This window comes from Lissotriton vulgaris, chromosome 11 (assembly GCF_964263255.1).
Source record: "Lissotriton vulgaris chromosome 11, aLisVul1.2, whole genome shotgun sequence".
Taxonomy (NCBI): domain Eukaryota; kingdom Metazoa; phylum Chordata; class Amphibia; order Caudata; family Salamandridae; genus Lissotriton; species Lissotriton vulgaris.
In genome coordinates, this window is record NC_141699.1 from 659,815,849 (window position 1) to 659,833,842 (window position 17,994).

The 17,994-nt window shown below is 44.8% G+C and overlaps 1 protein-coding gene across 1 annotated transcript in view; it reads left to right on the forward strand.

The window, feature by feature from the left end:
* Positions 1 to 17,994, forward strand: part of DAW1 (dynein assembly factor with WD repeats 1) — a 242,789-nt gene that overhangs the window by 118,972 nt on the left and 105,823 nt on the right. Inside the window, exons 7-8 of the mRNA XM_086944817.1 lie at positions 6,128 to 6,235; positions 16,416 to 16,522. Coding sequence (XP_086800943.1) covers positions 6,128 to 6,235; positions 16,416 to 16,522 — 215 coding nt within the window. The remainder of the gene's footprint in view (positions 1 to 6,127; positions 6,236 to 16,415; positions 16,523 to 17,994) is intronic.

Below are 17,994 nucleotides of genomic sequence, written 5' to 3' on the forward strand. Positions count from 1 at the left end.
CCTTGCTTAAAAAGTAACCCCTAGGGCAGGAGCGCGAGACAGTAACATTTTAACATATCTGAGCAGCTCGCAGCCGCTGAGCTCACACTGTGATTCAGGAACCCTCAAAGGTATTTTTGCTGGACCCAAGCCAGTCCCTGAAGAGCATGTGCTGTGCTGTTCCAAGAGCTGTCAGGAGCAGATGATTGGTGCAGCTGAGCTGCGAGCACGTGAGGCAATACGTATACCCCCTCAGTATGCATGTAGTGGCAGTAGAATAGCACCACACACTGCTGCTCGTCACAAGGTACAACCTGCTGAATGACTGTGTTCCTGTCCAGCTGGCAATATGTTGAAGAGGTGCAGCCAACAACGAGATACATAATGCCAAAACAAGAAATAGGGACCTACTTTTCTGGAAGTGTGAGTGCTTGGGGCGTCATGGGTCACCTTTTCTGATGAGTTTAGTGATGAGACAATGCTGACTTTGTATTGAATGGAAAGATGACTCGTACAAGTAAGCGCTATATAAATGCAATTTACATCCAAATTATTTAAACTCTCAAAATGCTTGTTGAGTAATAAAGATGAAGCCGAAAGGCCAACACCCCGTTGGAGACACATGCAATGCGAGCACCACGTACGGGACTGCCATCTTACTGTTCCTTTACAACGCACTTGCTCCAGCTTTGGAGAGCATGGCAAAGACCCTTTGACTCTCCTTTCGTTTTGACCATATCACAGCTTAACCTCAGTGTCAGGACTGTCTTGTGTCAAAGAGAAGGTACATGCCTCTGAGGGTGAGGTGCCACCCTATATCTCTACATCTCCCCATACCAGGCTATTGAAAGTGCATATTCCAGAGGAAGTCGCTATAGACCTCAGTAGTGTTTCATTTCACGGTACAGCTCCTCTTGTTGTATTGTATTGTAATTCAGAACGTGAGATGCAAATAATTTGATCCCAGACACTCTCACAGAATGTGTGCTCTTTCCCCAATCCTCTCAAATGACCACCCCCCCGCCACTGTCTCCAAAACAAATGTGCAATGCCAACCCTCCTTTCTTAGCCGAGACCTCCATTCTTAGAGTAGATGCCAAGTGGCACTCATCATCGCAGAGCCCCTGTAGCCCCACCGCCCCCCCACTCAATGCAAGTCTCCGTCAAGGATAATCACAGTGTGATGGTGGGAGATCTCATATTCCCTGTATGTGTGATGCTCGAGCATTTAAGTATCTTGCAGCGGCGTAGCTAGACCTTTGGCTGCCCATGGCGGTCCCTGTTCTTGCCACCCTGCGGCCGCATGTAAGAGCGTTGGTGCTGGTAATTTACGTGGCAGGTAAGAACAGGGGGAGGGATGGGGGGGTTGCTGCCGATTTATGGCCGTAGGTGAGAGCGGAGAGGCTGTCGCTCCCAAAACTCTTGCTACGCCACCGGTCTCATGCCTGCCCCCTTTGGTCCTCTCAGTATCTGGTGTGTTCACACACAGCCGTCACCTCAGATGCAGTATTGATCATATTGATGGATCTGTCTGTGGTGTTCCACCTGCCTTTGCTCTGTTAGTGACCATCGTACTCATATATATATATATATATATATACAGCTCTCAGCACAATCTCCCCATTGGCACACTCACCTTTGGGCCTGGCCTGTATGTTACGAGTGGGAGTGGGCCATTGCCAGTGCTGCCACCTCAACTGCAACACGCAAACAAAAGTTCAAGAACCCCAGTCAAACTCTTTCAACTGCTGTAACAAAAAATGGCAGTAAAGAGAGACTCCATATTCATAACTGACCGTTGGTTCTCTCAATGGTTGTAATGTGGGATGATCCGAAATATGATTAACACTTGAAGTAGGCAATAGCTGGACTAGACTTACTCATGGCCTCTCTATGTATGTAAGCATGAACTCCTACCAACAGCTAAAGAAGTCTCTTACCAAACCTATCAAGGCATCATGCAACATAGATGCCCAACCCAATAATATATTCTCTCGATTGTGAACTGCTCTTCAAGGAGTCTTACACCCCTACACATAGGGGCATTGTCCTTTTACTTTAAGGCTGTCAAGGAGCTTCACAGGCCTAAAATGCATCAAAAGTGAGAGTGGCCATTCAGTTTTCTTTTAAGGTCTACTGAAATGTTTAGGCGTTATTGAAATAAAATCGTCTGCATCCCTGTGGCTCTGCAGAGAAGCAGTGGCCACTGCTATTTACCAGAGGTGGTGGGAGGGAGGGTGGTGATTAATTAAAGAAATTAAAAAAAACATGCACCTTCAGGCTGGCCAACTGCTGCCTTTCTGTCCGCTCTCGCCGCCTCTCCCTCCTTGGAAGCAGGAAGCACCCAGGCTCCTGACTCCCCTAGCCAATCACAATGCTGCAGCGTTGTGATTTGTCTGAGCACCATGAATCGGCGCTCACAGGGCTCGAAAAATGTACTCGCCCGCTCGCAAATGCGAGTCAATTTCTTCAAGGGCGAGTCAGTTTTTAGGCCTACTTGACCGGCCTGGCGAGTGAGATCTGTTGCCGTCGCAACCAGAGTTTCCATGCAGCTACTGCAGTGCCAGGAGAAGGCTATAGGGGACAGCATGCTGAAATGATTACGTGAAAATGTGGGAAAACCACAGGTGTTGATTGGCGGATTGAAACTAGGCCTCATCAGGCCGAGCCTGTGTTGCAATCAGCCTATCGGGTGATAGAAGATAATTTGTGCCCTCCCGATACGTGTATGCTACGCATGTTTAGACGCTTCTCATTGGCTGATTACAGTTAGCCGCGGCAAGATATACTGCCAGAGAAGCGTGTAAGCTGCCTTTCCAAGCCCCGGCCTGCACATTCAACCACAGGAAAAGATTTGTGGACGGCAGTGAACTCGCAGAGCACAGTACGGCTGCCATATTCCGTAGGTGGCCACTCCACTGGCCGTATACTATGACAATCACTGGTGTCCGAGCAGTGGCGAAGTTCTCCTCCTGCACCCCGGGTGTTGTCATCCAGAGAGGACCTGTAAGTGAAGCTCTGCCCGTGCTCTGAAGTAAGCCAAAGCCTGTCAAGGTCAGCTCAGTCTCACAGAGGAGGGGCCCTAGACGGTAGGTGCGCTTGGATGGGGTCAGTTCACCAGCCACAGGTTCAGGGGTTCTTGCTCCGATTGTAGTGGTGGGGTGGGAATTCATGGCCGGTGCTGTGGGGCGGGACGGTGGGGCCTACCGCACCTACACCAGCCGTGACTTGCATTGCATTTACAGTGGATTTTCTCCGAGCCTCTGTTTGAAAACAAGCTGAATGTCAAGCACGTCTTTTTTTTCAAATGAACTCCAATGTTTTTTTTGTTGTAATCTGAGCTTTGTTGTTTCAGTGTGTAATTTCGCAGCCGCCCCTCTAGCATTACATGGCGGACTTTTCCTACCTCTAGCCTCGAGTGTACTAATACTATTTTCCTACACAATCATCTTTGAAATGGAACAGTTTTTTTATTTACTCTCACTGACTGTTAACTGCGAGCTGCGCATTATGTCTACGCAGCTGGTGCCAAATTCTCTCTTCGGCGCAGCTACTGCCCATTGTTATGCATGTGAGGCTGAGATAGTGAAGCATTTACGTGCACCATTCTGAGCGCCAGTGCAGCTCTACAGACACCAGTAAAAACATGCACCTTAAGTCCATCTCTCTCCTCTCAGATGGCTCTGCTCACCTTGCTATTAATTCATTGGTACCAACAATGTCAAACAACTTGAATTTTCTGCAGCCAGTAAAGAAACGTAGCTGCCCAGGAAAAAGAAATACGCATCCATTTATTGACTCAACAGTGTGCGTGTACTTTCCCCTTGTCACTGTGCGTGTGTGTGTGTGTTGTATTTCTTACTGACAGGCCCAACTAACTGCGTCACACAGGCTGTACTAGAGCTTGAATAGTCTGAGCAACAAGCTTGACCCAGCACCATCTGCCTTGGCCTTTCCAGTAGGCTGAGTAACTGGATTCCTGTGTCATGGGGTGGCATCTAAGAACGGGTGCCGCAGCTAGCACATTTCCGGCAATCATCTACAACATGAAGTACTTCCCAGTTCCTCAGTCCTTTGTGAGTACGGTCCTTCTCGGTAAATCACTGTAAATAGTGTTCTTTTACTGAATTGTACAGTAGCTGATCAAGCCAAGGTGCTGATGGCCGATCGTGTAACCTGCAAAGGAAGAGGGGGATGGGAGGGTGAGCAAGGTGGGCCCATCTCTGGTTAGGGGTTCCCAGGCTACTGCATCATCTGTTCTCCCATTGTTCATTTAGTTATTTTATTAAGGTTATGGAGCCTGGGTCTGCATTACAGTCCCGCACTAGTTTATTCTGCTGCGCCTAAAGCACACACAATTATTAGAGTGCAGTGAAGCAGAACTCAAGTTGTCGTCACAACAGCCTGTTAACCTGCCAGTATTACAAAGCTGTTTATGCTATTTGGGAGGCTAGGGAAAGATCCTGCAGATGTATGAATAGAGAGAAGTAGCAAACTATCGACAGGAAGAAAAGAAAGGAAAACGAGAAAGTGGTGAAATAGATTGTGTGTAACAGGGTGGAAAATGGGTAAAAGAAAACTAGAGAATGATGAGAATGGAAAAGTAAAAGGGTTAAGGAAGATGGGGAAATAGACAAGAGAAAAGAGAAGAAAAGGACAAAACAAATTTGGAGATATGGGAAGAAGAGTGAAGCAAAGAGAGGAGAGAGGGAAGGAGAAAGAAAGCAGTGAGAGATGAGAGATGTGACGGAAAATGAAGAGGTGGAGATAAATATGAAGAGCGGTAAAATATCAAAAGGGAAATGCAAAATGCAGACCTGGGAGATAAAGCACAGTGACAAGGGGAAAGCATATGAGTGTGGACAGCAATTTCTAAGCTAATAAAACGACTACAAAGAATGAGAACGAAGATTCCTTAAATGCTAAGCTTGCCTTCTCACCCCACCCCTAGACCAGCCCCTGGCTCCACCGCTAGTGCACAGTTTAGTGGTGGTGAGTACCTGCACTTATTTATTTCCACTTAAAGAACTGTCTATCGATGATCCAACACCTGGCCCACTAAATAGACACAGGTCTTAAAGCATGCATCTTTATCCCCATGAATTTGCTGTTTACAATTTAGTTTGCCAACGTTTTCTTGGGTTGTTGGCGCTGAAAATGTTTGAAGAAAATTTGTATGCAAACAATTTGTGGGTCGAGTGCATTGATGTTAGGTCTAGTAGAAAATTCTACTCACTCGACCTGCAGGTCAAGTAAGATTTTTTAGATTTGTCGAGCCCTGGCTCAGGTGGGGAATGGGGGCCTGGGCATGTTCTGCCCCCAGGCTGTAATGAAGCCTGGGTGCTGAACATGCAAAGTGCGCATGACTGTTATGGTCTGCCCGAGACTGCCAGCCAAATAGTTATGTGCACTTTAGAGTGGAGCAACCACTCCTTCTCCTGTCCCCTGCTCTGGCAGTCTAGCCAAGCCTAGCACCCGGAAACGGAAAACTAAAATGATAAAGCTGGTTGTTATCAATTTAGTTTTCATTTAACTACTGCTCGCAGAGCAGTGGAGCGATGCTCCTCCGCCATAGCGGAGAAGAGGATTTTTTATTTCTTAATTTAATTGAGATACTGATGATACGCTAATGTAAATTATTCTTACAGGTAACTACCATTTCCTGATGAATCAGGAGTATTTTCATTAATATTCATTTAATAGGAAAGCCAGCTCATGCCTTCCTAAAGGAGGTGGAGAGTTGTAAGGAATACAAGATGAATAAACCCAGATAGCATGAATCTGGGGAACATATATTTCCCAAGTAGATTGAGGTACTTGAGAGCCTGCTGACTCGTGATTCCTTCCTCTGCTTTTCAGTCTTCACAGTAAAGAACATTCAATCAAAAACAGCAAATAAGTTGTACCTCGATACTAAAAGGACCATCTTCGCTTCTATTACGCGTTTTTGCAACTTTGGTTTACTGGGCACTAGATAACCCTGGTGTATATAGCCATTCCATCAGATGGAATATGTGTGCACTGCTGACAGAACAGCTTCTTCTCAGCAGTGATTGGTCGTATGATATTGTAAATTGAATGTACAGGAGTGATTCCAAGTTTTTGCCCGTATGCGATATTTAGCCTTCGTTATTGTTTTTTCTTTCAGGTATGTCTATCCTTCAACCCCCAAAGCACGCTGGTCGCAACTGGAAGTATGGACACAACAGCAAAGCTGTGGGATATACAGACCGGAGAGGAATTTGTCACGTTAAGTGTATGTTTTCTTCCTCCTAGTGGTTAGTCATAGCGCTAATACGTGTGAGATTCAACTTTCTTTCCCGAGCTTCTTGCTGGAACTCATTTCCTAAAACAATAACTAGATTTATCAGTTGTAAATTAATTTGAAAACAACATATCCATCACGTTAGCTACGGAAGTTAAATTCTAGATTAGAAGACGTTACCCAACATGCACTATTCACTACCTTTCATACCTGGTGACCGACCAGGCACAAGTGTAGTCGCTGCATCTTTGTGTAGAGCTACTTGAGCAGAAAAAAAAAATACATCTCGATTTTAAAAAAAACAAAAAAACTTTTGTTTGAATTATTTAATCAAACACAGTTCTGGGCAGGAGAATTGACGCATAACTCCAAATGCTTACAGAATATCCAAACATCATTGCATTTGATTTCTGTAGATAAACTGATTGTTCTTTTCTCTGGCAGTTGATTTTTCATAGATCAAATAGATCTAACTGTAGAAAAAGAAAGGAATTTCAGAGCCTTGCGCTTTGCAGTACAGACACTTTGATTGTTGGATTCTTATGTAGTTTATTCCAGCGGTGCGATGCGACTGGAGGAGGCTTCCTCGAGGCCTTTACTCTTGTCAGGTTTTTTCAAGGACCTGTACCTTTAATTTCATTCTTGTCACTGTGGCAGATCAAGGACCACCATAAACGGCTCTACTTGAATGCAGTAACTGCTTTTGGTCTGAAATTATATTTTAATTAGCCACCGTGATGGATTCGAGCTTCTCTTCGTCCTCCACACATTCCTGATAATTGTGCAATATGTGGAGGGTTCTTTGAAAAAATCTTAAGGGATAGAAAAAGGCCAGTTTACATTCTAAACAAAGTTGACTTTACATAACAAATTTAAGCTGCAACAGTATGACAAATGATTGATGCTTGGGGTAATTGTTACTTTAGGAGGGTATATTGTCCTGACTCCGGACCCATTCTTAAAGTGAAAAAAACATTTCTCCACCTATGCTGGCAAACTCCTTTGTTGAAGTCGTTTGAAGAGGAACATTTTGGCTCTATTGTTCCTACAATATAAAGATCTATGGGTAAGGCCTAAGTTCAGTTTCTTTAGAGGATGAGTACTGGTAGTGGATACCTCCACCTCTACACTCCATGGCAGTCAAACCCTAGCTCAGTGTGCTAGAGCCCCCCTGCCTGGGCTGTAGTCTGGTGCCCTTACCATGTTGCTGTTCTAAGCTAGACTCATACGTGTCTGCTCTCCGCTTCACTATTAGTGAAACCAGCCGGCACGTCCTTTTAAACCATCGGCCTCAGTGGCTATTGCACATGATATGTTTGACGCCACCAGTGCGATAAGCTACTCGTATGGCGGATGCTACTTCTTGGCTCTAGCAAAGGTCTGCATTATCTGGAGTGAACATTTGCAGATCTCCTCTCCCAAGAGACGCGAACACTGCCTATACGAATCTATGCATATGGGGTCACATGAGAGGCTCATTTGCAGGCTACAGGTCCAGCTCTGTGTTTCAAGGAATCGTGGGCGGGGGGGGGGGGGGGGGGGGGGCGGGAATCCATTTCTGAAAGAAGAACACAGCCTTCATTTTGAACAACACTGCTGTAATGATTATGATTGGTACCCTGGGCACTGAACTAGATTCATATAAAAAAAATTGTGAGCAATAGTGTGTTCTTTCCACTGCGTTAGTATTAAGTTATCACACTCTGCTTTACACTACAGCTCTTAGCTTCTAGCTTCTCTCTTTTTTTGTAGAAGAAAAACCTACTGTTTAACCTCTGTCACTGTAATGGCCCCTCCCTTCCTCGCTACCTCCCACACCCTTTACTTCCCCGTCTTTCCAACTCTCTCTCCTTTTCCCCAATCCTAACTCTCATCTTCATTTTAACCTATCTATACACTGTATTTGCTCTTCATACCTCTGCTTTGCCTCTCTTTGCAAATGTGCTAAATACACAAACATGCGTTCAGAGTTTTAAGGAAGAATTGTTCAAAATAAGTCACAGAAGAGAATCACAATAACAATTTGCTCCCTCCCTCCAATTGTAGTTTTACAGTGACTTGAAACATTATAACAGTTCAATGCATTCAACGTTGTACCTACATTTTAATGTGAGAGGAATGTGAGAGCTATGCAGTATTTTTAAGTGAATAATAATAATTAGCAGGTCAGCAGGACCCTCAGCCATGAGATGGAGCAACTGGTCTGCTAGTGCATGTTCTACCCCGACCTCTGTACGGCACTTTGGTTGTGCAAGAAAGCCATTTGCCCCACTGTGTCCCGTCTAACCCTATTTCTGCAAAGATGGAACAGTTGCTCTACTATATAATTTCAACAAGCAGAAAAGCAATGGAGGTGAAACACTGCTTTTATCATATAATTTTTATGATCTTTGATGTAAAGATGGGCTCTCCATCCACACCTCTCCGATGAGGAAAGCTATCTATGTGGAGCTTGACGGTGTCCAAAATGGTCAATGAAATGCTTTCTCCCTGAAGACCAAATTTCAGCTTGACCTGTTCACACAATTGAAATCACGTTCAAGTTTCTTTAAAATCATACAGAATGTTTGTTTCTGTTGGAGAACTTATCACCTTAGCTGCGTGTAAACATTTCTCCCCAGTGCTGCGCTGTCCATTAGAACTAGTGCTGAATGGACGTTCAATGGTCGTGCGCAGCACTGGGGAGGTAGCGCTGCTGACAACCATTGGCCGTCAGCAGCACTTAAGGGGTTAATTAAGAAAAATAAGCTCAATCTGGTGTGTAGTTCTGATGCATTTCTGAAAGCCTTCTTGAAGATGTGAGAGACTAGATTTACACAAGATCCCTTCATGTATGTTCCCTATGAAAAGTCCCATACTTTTCTTTAATGGAGGCTGTTAGGGAAATGAATGGGATGAATGTTTTTCTTTCTTTTCTTTTTAAAGTTTTAATTTCAGCACCAAGCCAGTTAGATGGTGTATACTCTCCTTTAACAACAGTGTTTTTTGATTTTTTGGGAGTTTTATATAGCACAAACTTGACCCGAAAGTCTCAGGTATCAGAACACTTTACATGAGCACCAGTTGCGTTACACAAGAGCACATTCATTTTTTGTTGTTGTTGGGCGCAGGGAGGTTACATGATTTGCCCAGAATCACAGGATGTTGAGTGTTGGTGTCCAGCCTCCAACACGGTTCCCCAGGTTTGAAGTCGACCGCCCTAGCCGTCAGACCACATCCTGTCCCCAGGTGTTGTTGCCTGACAACAATATAGAACATTGACAGTATTTCATAAACCCAGACTCCCACCCTAGAAAATGCCATCATCCTTTCAAAACATAGAGACCTAGAGGCCCTTTATATGCCTCTAGGCACAACCATAACACTTGGCATTAATCCATACCCTAAACATAATGCTCATTCTTTCCCAAAGCATGTCTCTAACCCTAGACGTAATCTTGTGCATAACCCATCCTCGAGACTAACTCCACATTATAACATAGCTAAGAGCCTCCAAACAATCTCAATGCCATCCCTAACCTCAACCTTAACCTACAACGCTGAAATCGCTTATTACGAAATATAACAATTTTGATGTGTGACAGATTTTCATTATAATTCACATTAGGGGCATAAATCACAGAGTGAAACACCATATCACCTGCATAAACCATAATATGCCAACCAACCCCATAATCATAAACCACAGTTTAGAGGTATAATACAGGGTGCGTAAAACATTCTACATGAATTAAATTTCCTAGCACCAAAATCACATTTAGCACATAAATCACATTAGGGCCTGGCGCCCTATAAATCTAACTGTCCCCCTGGCCAACTGGCCATCCAAAAAGGGGGCTCAAATGCCCTATGTCCACAAAGTCAGGGCTGCTGCCTAGGTAGCGAAAGTCAAGGGTACGCCACTGCGCAAACCTAAACGTTGCAGCTGCCCAGTACTTGCTGGGCAGCTGGGAAAGTGTGGGGCAAAGGAGTGCATCTCACTCCTGACTTCACAAGACCCCAAAAGAACTGTGCGCCTAAATGGTGCAGCTGGCACTAATTGCTGCGCAGCTGTAAGTGAGGGAAAGGCCTGGCACCTCTGGGCCACTGCTGTCCCTCTTAGGGACTCTCTCAAGAATTGCGCACAAACGTTGCAGCTGCCTGCGCTGGTGCGGCGCAGCTGTCAAGAGGTAAAGGGGGCCCTGGCATCTCTGTGCCCTAGGAGCCCCACAGGGGTGCTGTAAATAAATGTGTCCTAAAGTTGGAGCCACACAGGGCTCTGTACACAATAGGCAAAACGATGGAGCCACACAGGCTCTATCATAAACTTGTCTCATGGAGCACACTGGTGCCTGAAATAACAAGGCCCACGACTGGGGCAACCACAGGCCCCTCTGGCCCAGGAAACAACTCTGCCCATCATTGGAGCGGCCCACTGCACACACAGGGCCGCTCTGAACTTGTGCCCCACGGGCATTACAATACCCAAGAGCCGTCGCCCCCATGGAGTCCTCCTCACCGGCTCTGGTCGGGGGAGGCTCTTTCTTCGTGTGCGCTCCTCTTTGCCCGGCACCCTCCCTGGACCGGGACTTCACCGTAGATCCTGGAGGCTCCGTCACTCCTCCCTTCACCCGGGCCCCCTCCTGGGACCCGGGGCTCCGCAGGGATTCTTCTCCTGCACCGGGGCTCCCCACCGCTCTTGGGAGCCCCGCGAGCAAGGCTCAGTCTCTGCAGCAGCTTGTGTCACAATGCATTTTTAAATAGGAGTATACAGTCAGTCAGTCAAATTATCTTTATTCGATTTAGTTAAAAATCATACAAAGAGCATAAAAACATATTATATACAAGTAAAATACAATTAAACAATTACACTCGGAATATATACCATGGCTTCCTGATGAAGGCTCACAGCTGAAACGCGCGTAGCAATGTTATATTAACTTTAGCCATGTTTTCTTGATATGTGTGTTTTTTTGATACATTTACTGTCATCTTGATTCATTTATGTACTGTAATTTTTGAATTTACTGATGAAATGTATACTCCTATTTAAAAATGCATTGTGACACAAGATAAATACAAAGTGCATAAGATAATAACCAATGTTGGATCGACAATGAATGTTAAAAAGCCAGATCCTTAATATTTATACTATTTAATAAAGTACCTCCCTTTTTCAGATATATTCTAGTGTGTACCGTCTATCCATAGTCAGTATTGTTTGTTGTCAGTCAACGTCCTTTTGAAATCCATGTTCCTAAATATTCGTCTTCTCAAACACTCTAGTGATCCCGATTTAGGAACCTTAGTCGGGGATACCTCCTTTCCTTACACATAATATCATATCCAGCATATGTACATTTAATCTAAGCACTCCACCCAGACTGGTGCTGAAAGTATAGTAGTGCAACTGCATCAACAGAAGTTTTAAATCCCTGATTCCATCATTTTTACAACTCTAAAGTCTGAATTTAATTTTCGCTTGATAGTACACATCCCAACAAAGTTCCACACACACATGTGTTAGGGTCCCAGAAATGTGTTTATTTAAGATACATTGCATAGTCATTCCATACAAAATCTTAAATTTCTTGGAAAAGCCCTTTTTGGTAGGATATGATATTAAAAGAAAGCTCCTAAACTATTATTGTTTTTACCTGGTACTTGTGTATTGCTATTTACGTCCTCAGTTCCATCCTATTAATTTGAAATATTCTCTCAAAGTGGCAATGGATTCAACTTCCTTGAGTTTTACTGTTGGGCTGATGTTCATTGTGATACTCTTCCAGGTTTCCCAGACACCCTTCTCTTTAGTCACCAACATTGATTATGCCAGGGATGGGTACTGGACAGATATTTAGATTTATTCATTTTAATTAACCCCAGTCAAGCATACATATGTGCATTATAGCATTTAGGGGCTTTTCCTGCGTTGTAGCCGAGATCATTTCTTACACCTTTTTGACATGCCCTGCTCACTTTTCCAGTGGAGACCAGGTCAACCAACTGTTCAATTTGTGCACGTGGAATAAGAATTGAGAGACCTAAATGGGAACGTAGTATAGTTAAAGTTGGTAGCTGGTCTCTACCCCATTGGTTGTCTTTATACTGCTTCTTCACAGTCTTCAACTTTTGGTTTTAAATGAATCATTGTACTCTTTCTGTCATTATCGGTCAGCCATTCCATCTTGCTAGACCGGGTGTCAAATCTTGGGATTAAGGGGCAAGCGCTTAAACGGCTAACCTCTTTTCTAACTGACCGCATGCAGAGAGTGCAAATGGGAGACCAGTTATCAATGGCCAGTCCAGTGACTTGCAGTGTCCCCCAGGGTTCAGCATTGTCCCCCCTTCTTTTTAATATTTACCTGGAGCCTCTGGTAGCTGAATTAATGCGGAGAGACTGCCAGGTATTTAATTATGCGGATGACACGCAACTCTTGGTTCAACTGGCTAACACAAGCCAAGCCCAAGACTCAGTCAAAAAACTTCTTAGGTTCACGGTTAACTGGATAGCTAACAACTTTCTGAAGGTTAGCCATGATAAAACGGAGGTACTTATCATCGACACTCCCAATAATCCCTGGTGTGAGCTTTTTTGGCCCACCGAATTGGGTGAGGCACCTACTCCAGGGAAAGTAGTGAAGAGTCTGGGCTTAAAAATTGACTCGGAGTTGTCCATGGCCCCTCAAGTTTCCTCGGTGGTAGGTACTTGCATAGGCCTACTCTGACAATTGCGGAAACTGGTACCTATTCTTTCAGTCCCGGCGCTTCAATCCATTGTGTCTGCTACTGTTATATCCCGGCTGGACTACGGTAATTCTCTCTACTTGGGCCTCTCAAGAAAGCTTATTTGGAGATTGCAGGTGGTCCAGAACGACGCGGCTAGGCTCATTTTCTCTCTTCCGAGAAGAACTCGTGCCACTCCTTTGCTGCACAAATTGCACTGGCTGCCTATTGAACATCGGGTGCAGTTCAAGTGTCTTTGTGTAGCTCATAAGGCCATCTATGGAGAAGCCCCTAAATACATCAAGGATCGACTGGTGAGGTATGCCCCAGGCAGAGCTCTACGCTCCTCTAAAGCTGTGAATTTGACGTCATCAAAATTCAAATTTAAGACTAGAGGAGGTAAAGCTCTGTCGGTCCTTCTCCCTCAGCTTTGGAATGAGCTTCCCGCATTTTTGCAAGGAGATCCAGTGCTCCTGTCTTTCAGAAAACATTTGAAAACCCTCAATATAATGGTTCAGCCTGTGAGGAGCTCTTAGTGGCTGGGTGTTTTGTTCCCTCTTGAAAGCGCTTACAGACCAGTGGTGATTTGCGCTATACAAAAGCTAGGTAACATAACATAACATTATTCTCATCACCTTTGTTTTCTCCATGTTTCCACTATCAACTGTGGAGTGGAGTGGAGTGGAGTCTCGACACTGTGGACACTTTAACTATGCATCTTAGTCCGCAGTGCCATTTGCAGGCTTCACCACTCTTCAAGTCCCATTGAATCTTATTCCTAGTGTGTGAAGTGTATCCTGCATCTTGTCTTGCCTATGCTGAGTTTAACTCTGAAATATTACATTCCAATTGAGGCTCATCAGAATTGATATTTGGTACCTGGCGCTTTGAGACGAGGAAGGCTATTTTGAGCTTTTCTCCTTTCAAATATGCATGCTCTATTGTGAAAGCCATGCATATGGCTTAATGTTTCTGATTTTTTTAAAGGAGTAGGTTCAGAACTTGCTACCTCCCCGCCATACCCTGGTTGTTAGAAGCTCAGGGGTTCTGTCATAGTTGAATAGGTATACACACATACGTTTCACTAACTTTCCAGAGTGCACAGATTAAAGAGGAATGCATGTATTTCAACTACACTAATTTCCCTCTGGAGAATGTGGGAGTCCCATTTACTCTTTTTTTTTAATATTAAACAACAGAAGAGTGAAAGAGCAACAAACAACCTCAAATAAGTATGTGAGGTGAAAGGGAAACAAACAACCTCAAACAAATATGAGTCGGGCCGCGGTGGTGACAGACTAGGTAGTCTGCGGGGAGTCGTCAGCATAAATATATGCGACGTGAAAAAAAAAACTACTGCGTCAGCCCATGCGAATAGAAAATCGCCTTCCTCCTGTACCTGACCCTAGCAAATTGCTGATTGGGTTTGAACGGCTTTGAGCCGTAAGTATAATAAGAAATAAACTTTTTTCTTCTTTTTAACACTATATCCTCACGGCAGGGTGCACCTTAGGGCGTGTATACCACCGGAGGATCACATTATATGGTCCTGAAGAAAGCTGAGCGACTCGGGCTCCCAAAAGCAGAAACATGTCGACCAAATCTGTATTCACTGCGGACTAGGGGTCTCTAATAAATGAGACTAACCCTATGAGTCCACTCATATCTGTTTTCAACCAGTGCAGATCGGACTATTAATAAAATAGTTGACAGTCACGACTTTGCACTTTTTATAATTTTTTTCACCTTATTGCACTCACTTAGCACAATTTGGCTTTTTCACCTCCTCCACACACACAAGAACCAGCTCCGCTGTAAACAGGCGTTGTAGCACACTGGAAAGACATTAGGTCTTTCCAGTGGGAACCCAGTGATGAAGCATGTCACCACTAGGTTGGTGAGTGAGGGTTCTTAAACAACTTTCTATATATGTTGAGTTTCCTTATCTTTCTTTCCCTTCCACCTCACATATTTGTTTGAGGTTGTTTGTTTCCCTTTCACCTCACATACTTATTTGAGGTTGTTTGTTGCCCTTTCACTCTTCTGTTGTTTAATAATAATTTAGTAGGGGCTTGAGAGTGAACAGTCATACCCTTACTCTCCCGTTGTTAGTTTGTGTTGTTCAGTCCCATTTACTCAACATCTTCAATGTATTCAGCCTCAGTAATGCACTTGCTGTGCCATGTGCATCACTGTGAGAGTAAACCCTGGTCTTGTGCTCCCCCAACCATAGTATGGCATGTTTCAGCTGGAACCACAGAACAATTCAGACTCTCCATCACTTGCATTTTAGTGGTCCAGCCACATCCCGTGCAGGTAATAGCGGTGGGGCCGGGTTGGGATTCGACAGACAACCACAAGGAACAAAAAAAATAATTTTTCCTAGTCCGTCAAAATCCTTCCACCCGGCGCCCCCAACGCCCTCCACTCTTACCTGCGCAGGCCGCGGATGTTCTGGTCCTGGCACACTTTGTGCCTCTTCTCTTCCTGCTTCAATTCTCCACTCTCCATATCATGCTTGATGAGAAGTCCCTGCTAAGGAACAGTGTACTGGTGAAGAAGACTCACACCCAGGGCTGACACCAAGCTCATTCAGAGGAGCACAAATCACCCAGAGCTAAAAAGTTCATTATTCACAGATTCCTTGGACCATCAGCTCGCCTCACAGACCTGTACAAACAGCCGAGATGGATTCCAAGGGAACCAATTCTGTCAGTCACATTCTATAAGAACCTTGAATGAAAACATTGGAAACAAGAAAGGGGCACTACACGAATTAGGGAAATTTGTCATTTTGCAAATGTTGTGCTCAAAGGTGCACAAAAGGAGTTTGTTTATGAAAATAAAAGTCCTTAGTAAGGTCCTCTCAAACTACCTTTGTAAGCTTTCCCTCCTGCCGTGATTATTCTACAATTATCTTTTGAACTGTGAGAACATCATCTTGTGCTCTGTCACGCTATACCACGCAATATTTCCCTTTACTGCGGATAAATAACAAAAACGAAGCAGCAGTGTTGCTGTCACGTGGGACCCGCGTAGCGGGGCTTGAGTTAGGGGGCTCAGCTTTAAGAAGCTTCCATAGGGAACCTTCAGGCGCAGAAATCTAGTTCTACAAATGTTCTTTTTTGCCATTTTTCCCTCCACAAAGGCTGCTCAAAAGTAATTATAGCTTCAGTGACTTTGTATCACGGTTAATATTTTGTTCTAGATCTTACCCTGCTAATGTCTATGCGGCTTATGCAATGTAATTGACTAAATATTAACGTTTCAAGTTTAATCGTCTTTATTGAACATTAATGAACTCATTTTTCCTCGTTTCCTCGGAATGATAATTAGAACGACCACGCTGTACTCTTATAGCCATTTCAAGCATTGACTATTGCACAAGATTAATATTAAGTTATTCTAGTTCATTAGACCTCTTGTAAAGGAGATCTGTTTTCAAGTATAATTATCTTTCTAACAGGGACATTCTGCTGAAATTATCTCGTTGTCCTTTAACACGACCGGAGAGCGGGTGATTACAGGCTCTTTCGATCACACGGTGTCGGTGTGGGACGTGACCACTGGCAGGTAACAGCAGGCTTTGAAGTCAACTTAACTCACGATGTGGGATGAAAAGACCCAGGCGGCTTGTTCCCCTGGCATATTGTGTAAAGTAACATAACTGCACCCTGCGAACTGTAGACTAGAAATGTAGAGCGTTGTTGCACGGCGAAGGCTTGTACAGCAGATGGTAAAGCAGCTAAAATGAACTGTCATGTTTTGCACTTGGGTTGCCATGTTCTTGTGTTCTGCTAGGTGCTGAGTTTTTCAAATTATTCAAATTTTCTCATGTCTGCTTTTTACTTCCAAATATGATGAAGTAACTTCTGAAGATAAATGAAATTAGGAGAATTATTTTTACATTTTTTTGGACACTTTTTTATTAAGAAAAATGTAGGTGAGCACACTCCATTATTTTATGTTGTTAATGATGGTAATTGGTAAATATCCTGCTGAAAACCATAAAAATGTGCATCTGTCTCTTACCCTTCATCATCCAACACATTGCTAAATGCTGCGTCCTATAACACGATAACCACACCTCAGTGGTGATCACGTACAACATGAAACCCCTTCTCACATAGGGTCAAAACTCAAACAACATTCTTCAGCTACACACCTCATGTGGTGTAGAATTCTATTCATGTAGGCAAGCACTTCAGCACTTCACATAGTGGTAGTAAGTGCTATATAAATGCAATGCAATACAATACAATAAGGGTCATTACCTCCCGTCCCTCCCTCGCCTTCCTTCAGCACAATTGAGGCCCCGCCTCCCACACAGACCCACCCCCAGCATAAAAACTCTGCCCGCCCCCACCTCCACCTGTTTTTTTCTGTCTCCCTAGTGGGACTTACCTTTTCAGCTCCTCCCTGTGGCGGTGCCGGGGAGTCTTCGGTCTGGTTCTCTGCTACGGCGGTGCCCTCTGCATCGTTCTCCTGGCGGTGCCTCCTCTCCTCGTCGCCCTCGTGGTGTGGGGCGGAGCGGTGGCTTGGAGCTCCTCGCCGGTGTCGGATGGTCCTCCTGTGGCTGGGGCTGCGTTTCCGAGTCGGGCTGTGTGACTGCCTCCTCCCGGTATGCTGTCTTCCTGGAGGCCAGGTAGGACGGGGTTCTGCCCGTTTTCGGTTGTTTTTCCCCTTCCAATGCTTGGGCATTTGTCTTTATGTGATGCCTGCCTTGGTGCTGTGCTTCGGCGGGTATTCTTTTTGCCTTTCTTGGCGCTGCGTTTTTCTGGATGAAGGGTTCGTGTCCTGCCTGTGCTCCTGATTCTTAGGAATATGGTGGCCTGTCTGCCACTGGGTCGCTTGGGGTTGGTGGGGGCATGCTGATGTCCTCTTCCTCTGCGGCTGGGACTCCGGTCTCCCTTTGGGCGCCCTGGTCGCCTGGGTTCCGTGGGGGGTGTTCTGCCTCTCATGTCTGGTTGGTGCTATATTGGATTGGGGCTGCTCTGTCCTGTGTTCTGGAGTTTGGAGGTTCTGTTGCTGCCTTCTGTCCCCTC